Below are 15,489 nucleotides of genomic sequence, written 5' to 3' on the forward strand. Positions count from 1 at the left end.
ACGCCTCTGCTGCTGGAGATACTGATAAATTGAACGTGGTTCCTCCCTTCTAGAGTTTATTCTGCTGTAGGAAAAAAAAGCATGCAAAGCATCCTTAACAATTATGGGCAGTTAAAGTCATGAGTCATCAGAAGCTTCCCCCTTTAGAACACTTCCCCAGAACAAACATTTTAAAATTTCCTAGATTACAGTGTATCTCACACAAGTTACATTTTAAATGCTTTCCTTCAATGAGGAGGCACTCTTGGACCCTGGCTGAGAGTAGGAAACAGCCACGTCTTATCAGCAGCACACTTATCAAGAATTTCTTAGATGGGTTATTTCCTGGGAAGATTATCACAGTAATTAATCTCATCCTTTTTTTGTTTGTTTGTTTGTTTGTTTGTTTTTTGTTTTTTTTTTGAGGTACGCGGGCCTCTCACTGCTGTGGCCTCTCCCATTGCGGAGCACAGGCTCCGGATGCGCAGGCCCAGCGGCCACGGCCCACGGGCCCAGCCGCTCCGCGGCATGCGGGATCCTCCCGGACCGGGGCACAAACCCGCGTCCCCCGCACCGTCAGGCGGACCCCCAACCACTGCGCCACCAGGGAAGCCCTCATCCATTTTTTTTTGTTGTCAATTTCAGAAGGTGACATTTTTGACCTTGTTCCCAGATTCTAGGGATGTTGTCAGTTTGAAACCTGCAGCTTCTTATATAGTGACTCTACCTTCTAATCAGAAAAGAGGTCTGAAAACGTTGGAGTTTTCTGGGTTGCCTTCTCCAAGCTAAATTAGAGTCTGCTGAGGAGACGAAAAGTTGGAAAAGAGAAGAAAGATAGAAAGAAGAAAGACTGGGTGAATGCAGTAGAGAAAGAACCATAAGATCAGAAGCAGGTCAGGGACTGGGCAGAAGAGTCTTTTTTTCTCATTAAAGCCAGTAGCTCATGATTGGCTTCAAGCCCCTAAGACATTTCTTCAGCCCGGTTAGCCTCCTAGCAGATGCATTTACTTTGTTTGATTTCTTGCTTTTCAGTAGAGTTTTGGGGCCAGAAAAGTCTTTGCTGTCAGAACTGTCCTGTGCATTGTAAGATGTTTAGCAGCATCACCGGCCTGTACCCAGTACAGTACCCAGCACATGCCCAGTACCCAGTAGATGCCAGTAACATTTCCCAGTTGTGGCCACCAAAAATGTCTCCAGAGTGGGGGGCAAAGCTACCCCTGGCTGAGAATCACTCAATAGAGGACAGTTGCAGAGTCAGATTTAGGTTCCAACTCTAGCTCCATCCCTTACAAGCCTATGACCTTAAAAAAAAACTATTTACTTGAGCCTGTTTTCTTGTCCACAAATAATACTTATATTAAAAAGTTGTTTTGAGAATGGAATGAAACGTGTGAAAACCACACATTATTAAGTTCCCAACAGGTATTCAATAAGCATTTGTTCCCTCCTCATTCCAGCTTCATTTATTTAACAAATATTTATTGAGAATTTATGCTGTATACTAAGGATACAAGCACAAAACAATTCTTGTCCTCCACAAGGTAACCAACTCTGAGAGAAGACAGATACACAAACAACTATACTAGACCAAGTGCATTAGTAAAGTTTACCAAATCTTACAGCTCTGGCCCTATTTTTTTTTCTTTTCTTAATAGTTAATGTCTCTCCATAAACTCACCTTGCATGCCTTCCAGTAGAGGAAGGGGCCTGTGAGTTGGGTCTTAAAAAATGAATGGTAGTTCATCTGAAGAACAGAAGAAGCACACATGGCAGAGAGACAGCATGGGCAAAGGCTGAATAGTTCAGTGATTTCAGGAAACTATGTATTATCCAGCTGGCTAGAGTGAGGCTGAGTAGAAGAAATTGGCACAAGATGGAGGATGCTACAGAATTTAGACTTTTTCTCGCAGGTCACGCATGGAGTCCTCTAGGATGCTTTTATCAAGATGGTGACAAGATCAGTCTGCTTTGGAAAGTATACTCTGGCAGCAGTGGGGAGGATAAATGAGAGGTGCAGTAAAGGGTGTGAGAGATGGGAAGCACGAGGACCAGTCAGGAGCCAGATGAGAGATAATGAGGACCTGAACTGTAGAATCGGCAATGACAATGGCGAGATGCCAGCAGGCTCCAGGTACATTACAAGGTAGAGCTGACAGGAAGCAGTGACTGATTAGATGGGAAGGCAGGTAGCAAGTGAAGAAGAAGTAATAGGAGGTGATTATAAGATTCTAGCTTAGAAAATTAGGTGGATACTGAGGGCATTTAGAAATGACAGGCACCCAGAAACTGCTCCCTTTCTTTTTTGCAGCTGCCACCATTGACACTGGGCAAAGAAGCTCACTTTCCCCAGTTCCCACTTGACAGATTCACGTACAACTCAATTCAACAAACCTAGGAAAGTATGTGGCACACCTAACAGCTTGATGACATGGGTTACTCCTGTTCATCTTTGCTTGGTTCTGGGAAAGCCCGAGGAAAATAATATCAATGACTAAGAAAAAATCACTATCCCTAGGGAACTCACAGTCTAGACAGCTCAGACACACAAATGGGAAATTACTGTGCAACATTATCCGCTCTATATAATAGAGGTACTAAATCAGAGAACGTTTCATTAAGGTAATCATTAAACTGAACAGGAGGGACTTCCCTGGTGGTCCAGTGGTCAAGACTCCACACTCCCAATGCAGAGGGCCCAGGTTCGATCCCTGGTCGGGGAACTAGATCCTGCATGACGCAACGAAGGTCCTGCATGCGGCAATGAAGATCCCGCAAGCCGCAACTGAGAAGAAGCACAGCCAAATAAATAAATATCTAAAAAATATATATAGCTGAATTAGGAGCTGGTAAGAGAGACAAGGGGATGAGAAGGATGTTTTAGCCAAAGAAACGGCAGATGCAAAGGCATGAAGAGGTGATGTGATTTGGTATAACTGTAGGGTGGGGTGAGGTAGATGAAGCTGGAGATATAGGCCAGAGCCCCATCATGAAAGGTCTTGTGAGCTAAGCTAAAGATGATCAAAAGTATAATCAATCACCTAGTGATTTAAGCAAGGGAGTTTCAAAGAAAGCCCTCAATATTTACTCAGTATTAAAGGAAAACAGGTAAGGTAACAAACGTCTCAGTACATAGTGTTAAAAGATAAACCGAAGCATATTAAAAATTTTAAGATTATTTGAGCAAAAATTGATTGGAATTGGGCAGCATCAAACTGGAAGTGGTTAGGAGTGCTCCACCGACAGGAGCTAGGGAAGAGACTTTTATAGGGAAGAGGTGGAAGCAAAGCAAAAATTATTTGATTGGCTATAGCTGTTGCATTATTTGGAAAAGCCTACTTGGTTGTTTATGACTTGTTGTCCCTAGGTTTCGGTTTCTTAACCTCTGAGAGGTTAAGGCTTTTTTAACCTTTACAAGCTTAGGTTTTGGCTTGCTTATGCAGGCTGCTAAGGTATTGGAACCACCTCGGCCTAATGGCCTCCTTGTTTAATTAATTTAACACTAGTATGCACCATGTTGTCTGCTAGCTTTGTCAAATGGATGGATTAGTGAAGTGCTCCCAATTACTTTATGTATTTGCTCTAGCCATTGTCACACTGAATTAAAATCACCTTTCCATCTGTGTCCTCTATTAGACACTGTGAGTTCCTTGAAGCAAGGACTGTTGTCATAATCATCCTCATAACCACAGCCTAGCTGAGTGTCTGGAACAAAGTAAACCCTTAGGAAATGTTTACTAAATGAATGAATGAATGATCTGTTGGAAAACTTTTCCCCAAACTTCCTACCTTCTAGGGTCAATATCTAAATGACAAGCGTAGTACAGAGAATGGAGTAGTAAATTTTGCTCCAGAAGATATGGGTTCTGGTCCCGTCTCACGTACTAACTCTGACCTTGGGCAGAGTGCATATATTCTAAGCCTTAGGGTTCTCATCTGTAAAAATAGATTTAAGACAATCCTCAGCATCTCAAAGTAACATGTGAATGTACCTTGTAACACTGCTCAACTTAGTTGTTTACATATATTTCATCTTCCTTACAAATTAACATGTGCTCAACATCAGGAAAAACAGGCTGAGCTCAAAGTTATTCTATTACAGGCCAAAAAAAATACTAATGTTGATTGTATTTCTCAACTAGCATTCATGTTCTACTGGATACTGTGAATTAGATTCTGGGTGATCCTTGCTCACTCCAACCAATTATACTCCCCTCCCTGCTGTTCTTTAAACATGCCAAGCTCTTTCCTATCTCACCTTTGCACTGCCTTCCACTCAGTAAGGTATGCTCTTCCCCAGAGAGCTGCATGAATGTCATGTCTTCGTTTTTTCAGGTCTCTGCTCAAATGCCACCTCAAGATGCCATCCCGAACTGCTTTATCTACAACAGCACCCACACCTCTCCTCACTGCCATCACTACTTCCTTAGCTTGCCTTATTTTTCTTTATGGCAATCGTCACAATCATGTGTTTGCTTCTTCTTTGCCTCCCGTGGAAATGTAAGCTCCATGAAGACAGAGTCTTTGCCTCACTCAGAGCTGCATCCACATTGCCCAGAACAATGTCTGCCACATAGAAGATACTCGGGGCCTTTTGTTAAATGAATGACATTTGGTAAACAAATGAAGCCTTTCACTGTGATCACCTGCATCATATGGAATCCAGGAGGACTTGCAAAATATAGAATTAGAATCAGAAGACCGGGCTTCTCTGGTGGCGCAGTGGTTGAGAGTCCGCCTGCCGATGTAGGGCAAGCGTGTTCGTGCCCCGGTCCGGGAAGATCCCACATGCTGTGGAGCGGCTGGGCCCATGAGCCATGGCCGCTGAGCCTGCACATCTGGAGTCTGTGCTCCGCAACGGGAGAGGCCACAACAGTGAGAGGCCCGCGTAACACACACACACACACACACAAATGTTAAAAAAAAAAAGAATCAGAAGACCTACTCTTTTCTAAGAGTAGGCCTACAAGCTGTGTGGCCTTAGAAAGTCACTTGCTTCTAAGCCTTAATTTTCTTATCGGTAAAATAGGAATAGTAATACCTTCTACTGCCCCATTTTACAAATCACAGGATTGTTGTGGAACTTAATGAGGTCTCATGTGCAATTTTATTATATTAATGCTTCTGTTCTTACTGTCAACTCTTCAAGAGCGTGGACCTTGTCTTATTCATCTATTATAGGACTTGGCATAGGCCTGGATTTATAAATAATCACCAAAAGAATAGAGAGCAAAGAAGGTTAAAAATTCCGTTTGTGAAATCACTGAGCTTCAAACATTCATGATCCAAATTATCTTTAAATAGTCACTGTAAGTGTCATTTCATTTTATATAGCAGACATAACAATTAGCAAAGTGTCTGAACAGCTAGAAATATTCCCATTTAGTCTGTTTTTTTTTAGGATAATGAATATGAATGCTGTTTTGACTAAATGAATGGTTCCCCTGGATCAGCGCTGAATAAATGCTTGTGCTATTCTGATGACTCTGATCTAGGCAGAGGACATGTGCTTCCATCAACAGAGAACCAACCCTTGAATGACCCCTCAACACAATGGAAAAAAGAAGTGCTGTGTAACTTAGGGGCAAGAGCCAAACTTCCACTGCGTAGAGCCAGCCAATGTATGACAGGAATGCACAAATACAAAATTGTCAAGCCAGAACTAGACATTTGAAAAACCTGTGCATACACTTTCACATATAACTACTATCTTCTCAGAGAGCCAGATCAAACTTTAGAATAAAGTTTATATTAACAAAAGGAATAAAGTTTATATTAACAGGTAGTTAAAACAATTATTTAGAAGGAATAAAGTTTATATTGACAGGTAGTTAAGACAATTATTTAGTACAAATCCAGGTTCTTTTCCTAAATCCTAGTAAATTGGGAGGAAAAGGCTTAAGCTTAAATTCCAAAATGAGCTCCTTCTTTAAAGGTTTGTAAACAGATATATTAAAGCTGGGGAGGTGATAGGGAATGGCTTGTCCTGGGTCAGCATAAGCACTTTGGGCTTATTAACTCGTTTAATTCTTACAAACAGTTCTATGAGGATTACATTATCATCCTCATTTCACAGATGGAAAACTATTTCATCTAGATAAAAGAATTTTGCCCAAGGTTACACGCTGGGATTTGAACCTAAACTATATGAATCTGTGTTCTCTTATGCTATACTATCAGTATAGGACATGAGTTTTAACTGTATGAATGCACACTGCAGAAGGTACATTGTAGAGCAAGAGAAATTTAACAATAATCATTTGGAAATCATGTTCACATAATTCCATAGCTTGATTTACAAATAGATGGGCTAACATGTGGTTCAGCAAATCAGCTTCTTAGACCAGGCTATGGAGGGAAAGGGCATTGCAAATTCAGCAGTAACAAAGAAATTATACAATTTGGTGAGAGAGTTTGGATGTGGGAGGGGGTTATTAAAGGTCTGGAATTACTAAAGAGAAAAGTTTGGGGATGACAGAAACTTGCACAACTGCAGGGGACTGCCCCTCAAGCGAATACCTAAAAGAGTAAGGACAAATTGATTGGCAAGACATTTGTTAGAGTGGTGCTGAGTTTCATTTATTTTGCCACAATCTTTATCCGTTGCAACTGGGCACTTTGGAAAAGTCCAAAACCTAATATAGTGGAAAGAGTATGACATTTAGTAAGGCAAAATTTGCTTCAAATTCTAGCCCTGTCACTTATTTGTAAGCCACTTAATCTTTGAGCCTCTTTGTCCACCTTTAAAATGGAAGTACAAATATCAACTCTAAAGTGTTGCTGTGGAAACAAAATGAAACCATATGTGGTGGAATAGGTACCCCAACTCATATAGTCATGAAAAGCCAGAACTTATAATCAAGATTTAAAATCAGTTAATCACCTGTTGTTGGAGGAGAGGGGTAGGTATTAAGAATCTAAACGTGGGACTTCCCTGGTGGCACAGTGGTTAAGAATCCGCCTGCCAAATCAGGGGACACGGGTTCGAGCCCTGGTCTGGAAGGATCCCACATGCCACGGAGCAACTAAGCCTATGCACCACAACTACTTAGCCTGTGCTCTAGAGCCCGTGAGCTACAACTACTGAGCCCACGTGCCACAACTACTAAAGCCCGTGCGCCTAGAGCCCATGCTCTGCAACAGAGAAGCCACAGCAATGAGAAGCCCGTGCACCGCAAGAACACCGAAAGCAGCCATAAATAAATAAATAAATGTTTAGAATCTAAACATGGGGAGTTCCCTGGTGGCCTAGTGGTTAGGATTCCGGGCTTTCACTGTCATGGCCAGGATTCAACCCTTGGCTGGGGAACTGAGATCCCGCAAGCCATGCAGTGTAGACCAAAAAAAAAAAAAAAAAGAAAAAAAAGAATCTAAACATATATAATCTTTTATTTGGAAAACGTATTAGGGATGATTACCACCCTGTATTTTCTTAGGAGGGAGACAGAAAGATTTGCACAAAAAAATTGTTCAACTCTGATGGAAGGTAAATCCCTTTAGTTCTCACTTTTTTTTTTTTTTTTAGTTTCTGCTTTATAACAAAGTGAATCAGGTATACATATACATCTGTTCCCATATCCCTTCCCTTTTGCATCTCCCTCCCTCCCACCCTCCCTATCTCTCCCCTCTAGGTGGTCACAAAGCACCGAGCTGATCTCCCTGTGCTATGCGGCTGCTTCCCACTAGCTATCTATCTACCTTACGTTTGGTAGTGTATGTATGTCCATGCCTCTCTCTCACTTTGTTTTAAAGACCAGGGAAAGGGCTTCCCTGGTGTCGCAGTGGTTGAGAGTCCGCCTGCTGATGCAGGGAATACGGGTTCGGGCCCCGGTCCGGGAAGAACCCACATGCCGCAGAGCGGCTGGGCCCGTGAGCCGTGAGCCATGGCCGCTGAGCCTGCGCGTCCGGAGCCTGTGCTCCGCAACGGGAGAGGCCACAACGGTGAAAGGCCCGCGTACCGCAAAAAAAATAAATAAATAAATAAAATAAAGACCAGGGAAAGATCCAAACTTCTTAATCATAGATTATTTATCATCTCTTTCTTTCATGGAATCTTTGAGGTCCAAGAATGTCTATTCTTTAAAATTAAACACAAAATAATTGGAGAGATTTGAAAATGGACAGGATGATAAAATAATATTAGATAACAATATACTAGTTTTATAAGAAAAGACTTTTTAGGAGATGCATGCTGATGTATTTAGTGGTGAAGTTCAATGTTGTTTGCAACTTTGCATGGTTCAGAAAAAAATTATATATAAATAGATAAAAATTATATAAATAAAGCAAACATGGCAAAATGCTAATTGTTGAACTTAGATAGTAGGCATATGGGTAATGTTTAAAATTGTTCATAGTAGAGCACTGGGGGAAAAAACAAACAAACAAGAGGTTGCGTTTAGGGACTGTCCCATGTGAAATTTTCCATTTTTTCCGTTTCCACTCATTGCATAGATGGTTGAGGTAAGGGTGGTTAGAATAGAAACAGCTGGAGAAATAACAATATATTCAGCCACAAGTCAACTAAAAGACAAGTCCTACAAAACTTTTTTTTTTTTTGCGTTACGCGGGCCTCTCACTGTTGTGGCCTCTCCCGTTGCGGAGCACAGGCTCCGGACGCGCAGGCTCAGCGGCCATGGCTCACGGGCCCAGGCGCTCCGCAGCATGTGGGACCTTCCCGGACTGGGGCACGAACACGCGTCCCCTGCATCGGCAGGCAGACTCTCAACCACTGCGCCACCAGGGAAGCCCCTACAAAACTTTTGAAACAATGTTATGTCACTTACAGAGTCATTCAGCCTTATGATAAGTCAGTAACTGAAACAACATGGTTTTAACAAAGAGATTAGCCTTTCCAATAGACCTAATCTAGGGATTTTATCTAGGGATATTTAGGGATCACATTTTGAAGACATTAAGGCAACTACAGAAGAAAATAAGTAATGCAGTCCTTCTGTTTAGAACACAGACCATCTTGAGAACCATGCTTCATACGTTAATAATTAATGCTTATCTGTAAATGGGTATATTGATCTTAAGAGGTGGCATAAGAACAAAAAGAATCATATAGGAAATAAGCCAAAGTGCCATTCAATTTTAAAGTGTTACTACAGGATGAATAAAGAAACCAAAGGACTGCAAATGAAAAGAAGACAAAAAGAGATTTTACAAAACTGGAACACAAAAATAAATGAAAAAAAATTAAAAACCCAAGAGACCAAATGAAATCATTTCTTGAGTTAATTTACTAAATGTCTCACAGCATATAAGCTATAAAATACTCTCTGCATCTTTTAAGAAACACCTGCAGTTCTTTGGTAGAGAATTTCTTGTAAGGCAGGATCTGCAGTTCCCTCCAAAGATCCCAACAGAACTCCACTGACTTCTAAGAATGTTAAGGGAGTGATCTAAAACATGCTAAATGTTTAACATCTTATGATGCATTTACAATGTGAACATCCATGTGATAGTATATTATTCAGCAATTTCAATGTAAGTAGGAAGAGTAAAGCACAACAAAGAATGTTAAAGTAAAAAATAATAATAATAATAAGGAAATGAATAAGTAAGTACACTTGTGACTATTAAAAAATTAGTCAGGGGGGCTTCCCTGGTGGCGCAGTGGTTGAGAGTCCGCCTGCCGATGCAAGGGACACGGGTTCGTGCCCCGGTCCGGGAAGATCCCACATGCCGCGGAGCGGCTGGGCCCGTGAGCCATGGCTGCTGAGCTTTCACGTCCGGAGCCTGTGCTCTGTAATGGGAGAGGCCACAACAGTGAGAGGCCCGTGTACCGCAAAAAAAAAAAAAAAAAATTAGTCAGGGATACCAAAAAGACAATTATAATGAGATGTTGGAATTCTACTTCTGTTTCCATTTTCCCACTAGTTCTACCAGATAAAAAAATTTTTAATTATCATTATAAAGGAATGAAGGGAAAAAAAAGGTAAGAATGCCTTGGCTGGAAGGCCACTAATGATCATATACAAAGAGCCCTTAAGATAATACCTAATGTGGGATATGAAACAAGATGTTATAAGCAAGGTCACCGTCCTCAACAATTAATTGTCTCTGCTATTTTCACCCTAACAGCAGCCCATGCAAAGGGACCCATTCACCCCTTCTTTCCAATGGTGGGTCCTAAAAGGTATCCATCTAAGAAGTGCTGCCAGTAATAGCATTCTTAATTATGACCTGCCTAGAGACATCTTATTCTCAGAGGCTTTTTAGGCCTGAACTGATATGAAATATACTACTTCTCTGGAGGTTTTTGTTTTTCTTTTTAACTGTGAAAGAACAATGTTGTTAAATTACTCATCTTTTAATATCAAAATCATAAACTCAAACTCACTCATTGCTAATGCATTTTAGAGTGTTAGGGAGTCTCCACTTAGATAGGCTATTTAAAAAAAAAATTTTTTTTAGCTTGCTTGTTTGAAACTCACAAAGCATTTTTTCCTAGAAATATTATAGTAATAAGGTAAATGGAACTGGCCACCAAAGTCTCATTTCCACAATCTCTCCCTCAATTTCCTGGTCTAAAAGACTAATGGCTATTAGGATGCTTCTTATGCTTTCCAGGAGCCTCCCATGCAGGCCTCCATTCCTATCATGGAATTTTCACAAGTAAGGTATTTGTAAGCTGGGAAATGCCTTATTAACAATTTAATATTTTACCACCTAAAAACTACTAATCATTTTTACAACACTGATAACACTTGATTAACTTAAACTCTAAATGAAAAATGTTTTTTAGCAATCAGCAAATTAAAAACAAAGGGGTAAAAGAGAGTTCTAAAATGTCCTTACAGTGTGTGACCTCAAACATATAAAGCAAGATGCTATTTTAAAATATGTTGAAAAGTTTAAAGATGGATGAATTTTAATTTAATCCTTTTTGTAAAAAACCAAACAGCAGTCTATTACCACTGGGACTAAGCACTGAAAAACTAAGTTATAAAACAAATACATGAAACATGACTACAATTTAAATTCTTTGGATTCTTTATCTTCTAAGCCCCCACTTTTAATACAGAATTAGCTTTCCCAACTTAAGCACAGCATCATTATTTAACACTTCATATCTAAAAGCTGTACTTTAGGAACATTTTATGAGTTTTCAGTTATCAAGAAAGCTTCAGAATGAAAAAGTGGGAGTTAAAAGATAAGACAGCTTCAGATAGTACAAAAGATAAGACAGCTTCAGACAGTACCACAGTATAAATACTGGAACAAATACTGGCTTAGACTTTTATGTTTTTTGACTTTATGTTTCCTCTATTTTCTACAAAAACCTTTTAGCATCTGATAATTTCATCAGCCCTTCTGTTTTTTAATTGCTTTTTAATTTAGCCTAATACTTTTTTTTTTTTTTTTTTTTTTTGGCTGCGTTGGGTCTTCGTTGCTGGGCGCAGGCTTTTTCTAGTTGCGGTGAGCAGGGGCTACTCTTCGTTGTGGTGCATGGGCTTCTCATTGCGGTGGCTTCGCTTGCTGCAGAGCACAGGCTCTAGGTGCATGGGTTTCGATAGTTGTGGTTCACGGGCTCTAGAGCGCAGGCTCAGTAGTTGTGGCACACGGGCTTAGTTGTTCCGCGGCATGTGGGATCTTCCCGGACCAGGGCTCGAACCCGTGTCCCCTGCATTGGCAGGCAGATTCTTAACCACTGCGCCACCAGGGAAGCCCCAGCCCTTCTGTTTTCAAACTAGTAACCTTTACTTCCCATCGTGTCCCAGATAAATGAGTCCTGAGATTTCCTAAAGGGTGGACCTCAGTTACTGAGTCCCTGTTATAAGGCAAACATTCAATTAAATTTGTTGGAATAGGGTTTTATGCTCTAAACTGAAGTTTCACTAGAGTGCTTAGGATGTTCAAAACAATTCTTTCCAAAGCTCTCTTTGGTCCATTCAGAACAATCAGAATGGAAGTTGCAGAAGAACTGGAGCATCTATCAGTCATATTTGGTTCTGTCTGTCAGGGGTTCCTCCTTGTAATGGGAAATGATTTGAATGAGGATGGAACAGTTGATAAGGAGAAAGAACAAGCTAGCTAACCAGATAAACAGAAAGGTGTTCTTTCCTTGAAACTCAAGAACATAAGCAGGAGCCAGCCATAAGGCCTGCCCTATGAACCATAACATCAGGAGAACCACAGCTCTTCTCCAAGTCATTCTCACTAGTGGCATCACAAGAGGCAGGAGGCAGAGGTACCAAAGAAAGTACTGGGAGGTGCAGACTTTGTTAAATGTCACAAAAATAGACGTATGAAGAAAACAACAAAAGGCAAGGTCTCTGTAATAAGCGAAAGACACTGCTGAAAGCAAGATGAATTGTGGCAGGAATGCAGCAATTCCCAGGGAAAAACTCCACTTGCTCTCTGCGGTCAAATACAGCATGTAGAAGTATGGAGAGAAGTTGTGACGGATATCCCGCCTGGCCAGGTGATAAAGGTAGGTGTGCTCCAAAAACTCCCAACCATATTTGTAGTAAAAACCGAAGCTCAGGGCAAAAAACGTGAGTCCAGCAACGACTACGAAGAGCAGCACAGCCCGATTACACAGCCTCTTCAGGAATTCATACAGACGAGCCTGGGAAGAATACCGGGACTGACGGAGGCCTTCGTCACTGTCGTGTTCCGGAAGCAAGTGGAGTGCTATGGGAAGGATATAGGTCACCGGATACATCTTCAAATGCACTGCGAAACCATAGAATACAGCGGCACACGCGACGAGCCTCTTTTCTATTAGGTACAGGGTCATAAGCACCAGGGAGGAGACGATTGAGTCCGCATTGCCTCGGCTGGACACCGCCATAGGTAGGGGGTTAAGAAGCCAAAAGACACAGTAACCGCAAGCCCGGCGGCGACCCAGCCCCTTAAGAAGCAGTAGCCGGTATAAGAGGAAGGCGGTGAGGAGGTCGAAGCTGACGAAGAGAAACTTTCCAAAGAGTTCATTGAGATAGATGTTGGGAGTGAGGAACCACCCCAGCAGCGGAGTGTAACGGTAGGTCGCCCTCAGGTAAGGGGAGCGCCCTTCCGTGACGAAACGCGCGGCGTCGGTGAAGACCTGGTAGTCGATGTCTGTATACCTAACGAGCAGGGTCCGGTCCTGGAAGACCCCATAGAAAACCAGGGCCACTCGGGCAAGGAAGGCTACGCCAAATACCCCGGCGGGGGACACCCACAGATTCAGGAACCACTCTCCCCAGTGCGTGGTCGGGCTCATGATCTGACTGCACCACAGCAGCTCAGTCCCCAGCTCTAAACTGCCTTGGAAGGTCTAACCCTCGCTGCGGTTCCTTGCTGCAGGATGCCGGGACTACTCCTACCAGCTAGATGGCCAACCGAAACAACTGCGAGACGACAACTTCCGGCAGGAAGGCCCGCCCCCGTCCTGTTTCCGGTTGCACGCCAGGCACTGGGTTCTTAGTGGCCGCAGCGGGAGAATTACCTTCCTTCTGGACAGGCTGTCTCGCGTCCTCTCCACCTCCGGCGGGGGCGGGGTTTCCGGTCCGGCGACTTCAGTTTGCCCGGAAGGCGGGCGCTGGGAGGTGTTTTTTTAGGGCCGGGCGAGTGTTATTTGTGGATGACACCCTACTTCCCCCGCCTCAACTCCAGTTGATGGAGACTGACCCCTGAAGCGGAGCGAGCTTCGAGCTTCATCCCTCAGGCCTGGGCCGGTGACCCGAGAGTGAAAAAAAATAAGAGTGAAGGAAAAATAAACCTGTGATGGTTTCTCATGCTTTACCTCGCCAGCTCTTGGGTAATACCGGGGGCGGGTTTGTGGGCTCCGGGGCGCGGTGGCGAGCTAGGATGAATTGAAGGGGGCCCGGAGTGTGTGCGATATTTGGGACATACTTGTATTTTGAAATTATTAGTTGTTTATCTAAATTTGAATTTAACTGGGCATCCTGTATTTTATCCCTCAAACCTTGGTGGAGGGATGGGAAGGGAGGACAGGAAGCTTCGTAGGGTTCCTAAACTATATCACGCCCTCATGCCTCAGTGTCATTGTACTTGCTATTCTATCTGTCAACGTTGCCTTCCCCTCCGCAGTCACTACTTAACCCTTCAGGCCTCGGCTCAAGTGTTAACTCCTAAAAGCATATCCTGGCTCTCACTCACTTTTTCATCATGCACTGCAATTTAGATGCCTTTCCGCTAACTGAGGGTAGATGAACAGAGGCCGAAGGGCTCTAAACTCTAGAAGATCACTCACCCAGAAGCCCCTGCCCTTCTATGTAAATATAGAGTCCTGTCCATTGTCTGCCCTCCCATTGCTCCAAAATTCCCTTTTGGAATGACCATCCCTATATTATAGCATTTGTCAGTGATAACTTTTTTGTTTCATTTTCCTAGTTTTCTGTCAGGGCATTCTGAGTTCTTTGAGAACAGAGATTATCTTGTTTTCTGTACCTCAGTATATAACACATTACCAGACACAGTTGGCATTCTGTACAAGTTGAATTGATTTTTGAGGTTCCTCTTACCAGGATACCTCTGGAGTGGCATCTTTGGGGTGCTCCCAACTCCCAGTCCTTTCCTCTTTCAAATATCCTTTATCTATTTCAAGTTCTTCCCCCTTCACCCATCCCACTCTAACCTTACTCCCATGAATTTCTCACCAAGGACTCTAACCCATTAGCTCTTTCCCTTCTGTGGGCACTTATTGAACTTACAGTCTGCAATTCAGAATTTCATTATTTATTTTAGATTGTATTCATAACCCTTTCAATGAGGTTGTAGGGTTTTTGAGGTTAGGGGTTATATCTTATCCTTAATTTTTTAAAATTACTCATAATTTATTTCAGTCTTAGGCACATGGTACATGTTCAGTAACTACTGACTTACTTGATTTTACAGATTGATCCTGCTTCCTAGGGGACGTCTTCTAAACTAGCATCTACTAGAGTAGATGACTCCATCCAATCTGAACATGCAGCTCCCAGGACTACCCTCCATTCATCCATCATACAATTTACATTTATCCTTTGTATGAACCAAGTTAATCTCACACATTCCATATTCATATTCTGATATCTCTTTGTCTTTATCTGTACCTTGGTATAAGTATATGCCTTATGTTGATAACTACTTTTTTTTTTTTTGATAACTACTTTTAACCATTTTTTTTGCAGTACAGTAGCCGTATATACAATGGCAGCACATCATCATTCAAATAATGATGATGATTATTTCTTTTTTTTTTTTTTTTAAATAAAAGGTGTCACATTTTTTATTTATTATCTTTGGCTGTGTTGGGTCTTCATTTCTGTGTGAGGGCTTTCTCTAGTTGTGGCGAGTGGGGTCCACTCTTCATCGCAGTGTGCAGGCCTCTCAGTGTTGTGGCCTCTCCTGTTGCGGAGCACAGGCTCCAGATGCACAGGCTCAGTAGTTGTGGCTCACGGGTCCAGTTGCTCCGTGGCATGTGGGATCTTCCCAGACCAGGGCTCGAACCCGCGTCCCCTGCATTAGCAGGCAGACTCTCAACCACTGCGCCACCAGGGAAGCCCCGATTTCTTT

At 42.4% G+C, this 15,489-nt stretch overlaps 1 protein-coding gene across 1 annotated transcript; it reads right to left on the minus strand.

Annotated features, from left to right (window-relative positions):
• Positions 1–10,959: 10,959 nt before the first annotated feature.
• Positions 10,960–13,690, minus strand: PIGM (phosphatidylinositol glycan anchor biosynthesis class M). Its single transcript, XM_082614391.1, has one exon. It carries the CDS (start codon positions 13,190–13,192, stop codon positions 11,921–11,923), a length of 1,272 nt encoding a protein of 423 aa, XP_082470517.1. The 5' UTR covers positions 13,193–13,690; the 3' UTR covers positions 10,960–11,920.
• Between the last annotated feature and the right edge of the window lie 1,799 nt (positions 13,691–15,489).

Source organism: Mesoplodon mirus, assembly GCF_964341445.2.
Source record: "Mesoplodon mirus genome assembly, chromosome: 3".
Taxonomy (NCBI): domain Eukaryota; kingdom Metazoa; phylum Chordata; class Mammalia; order Artiodactyla; family Ziphiidae; genus Mesoplodon; species Mesoplodon mirus.

What these genes read in the sequence shown, in the direction of transcription:
- PIGM (XM_082614391.1), bottom strand. Translation starts at nt 13,192, where the DNA reads ATGAGCCCGACCACGCACTGGGGAGAGTGGTTCCTGAATCTGTGGGTG.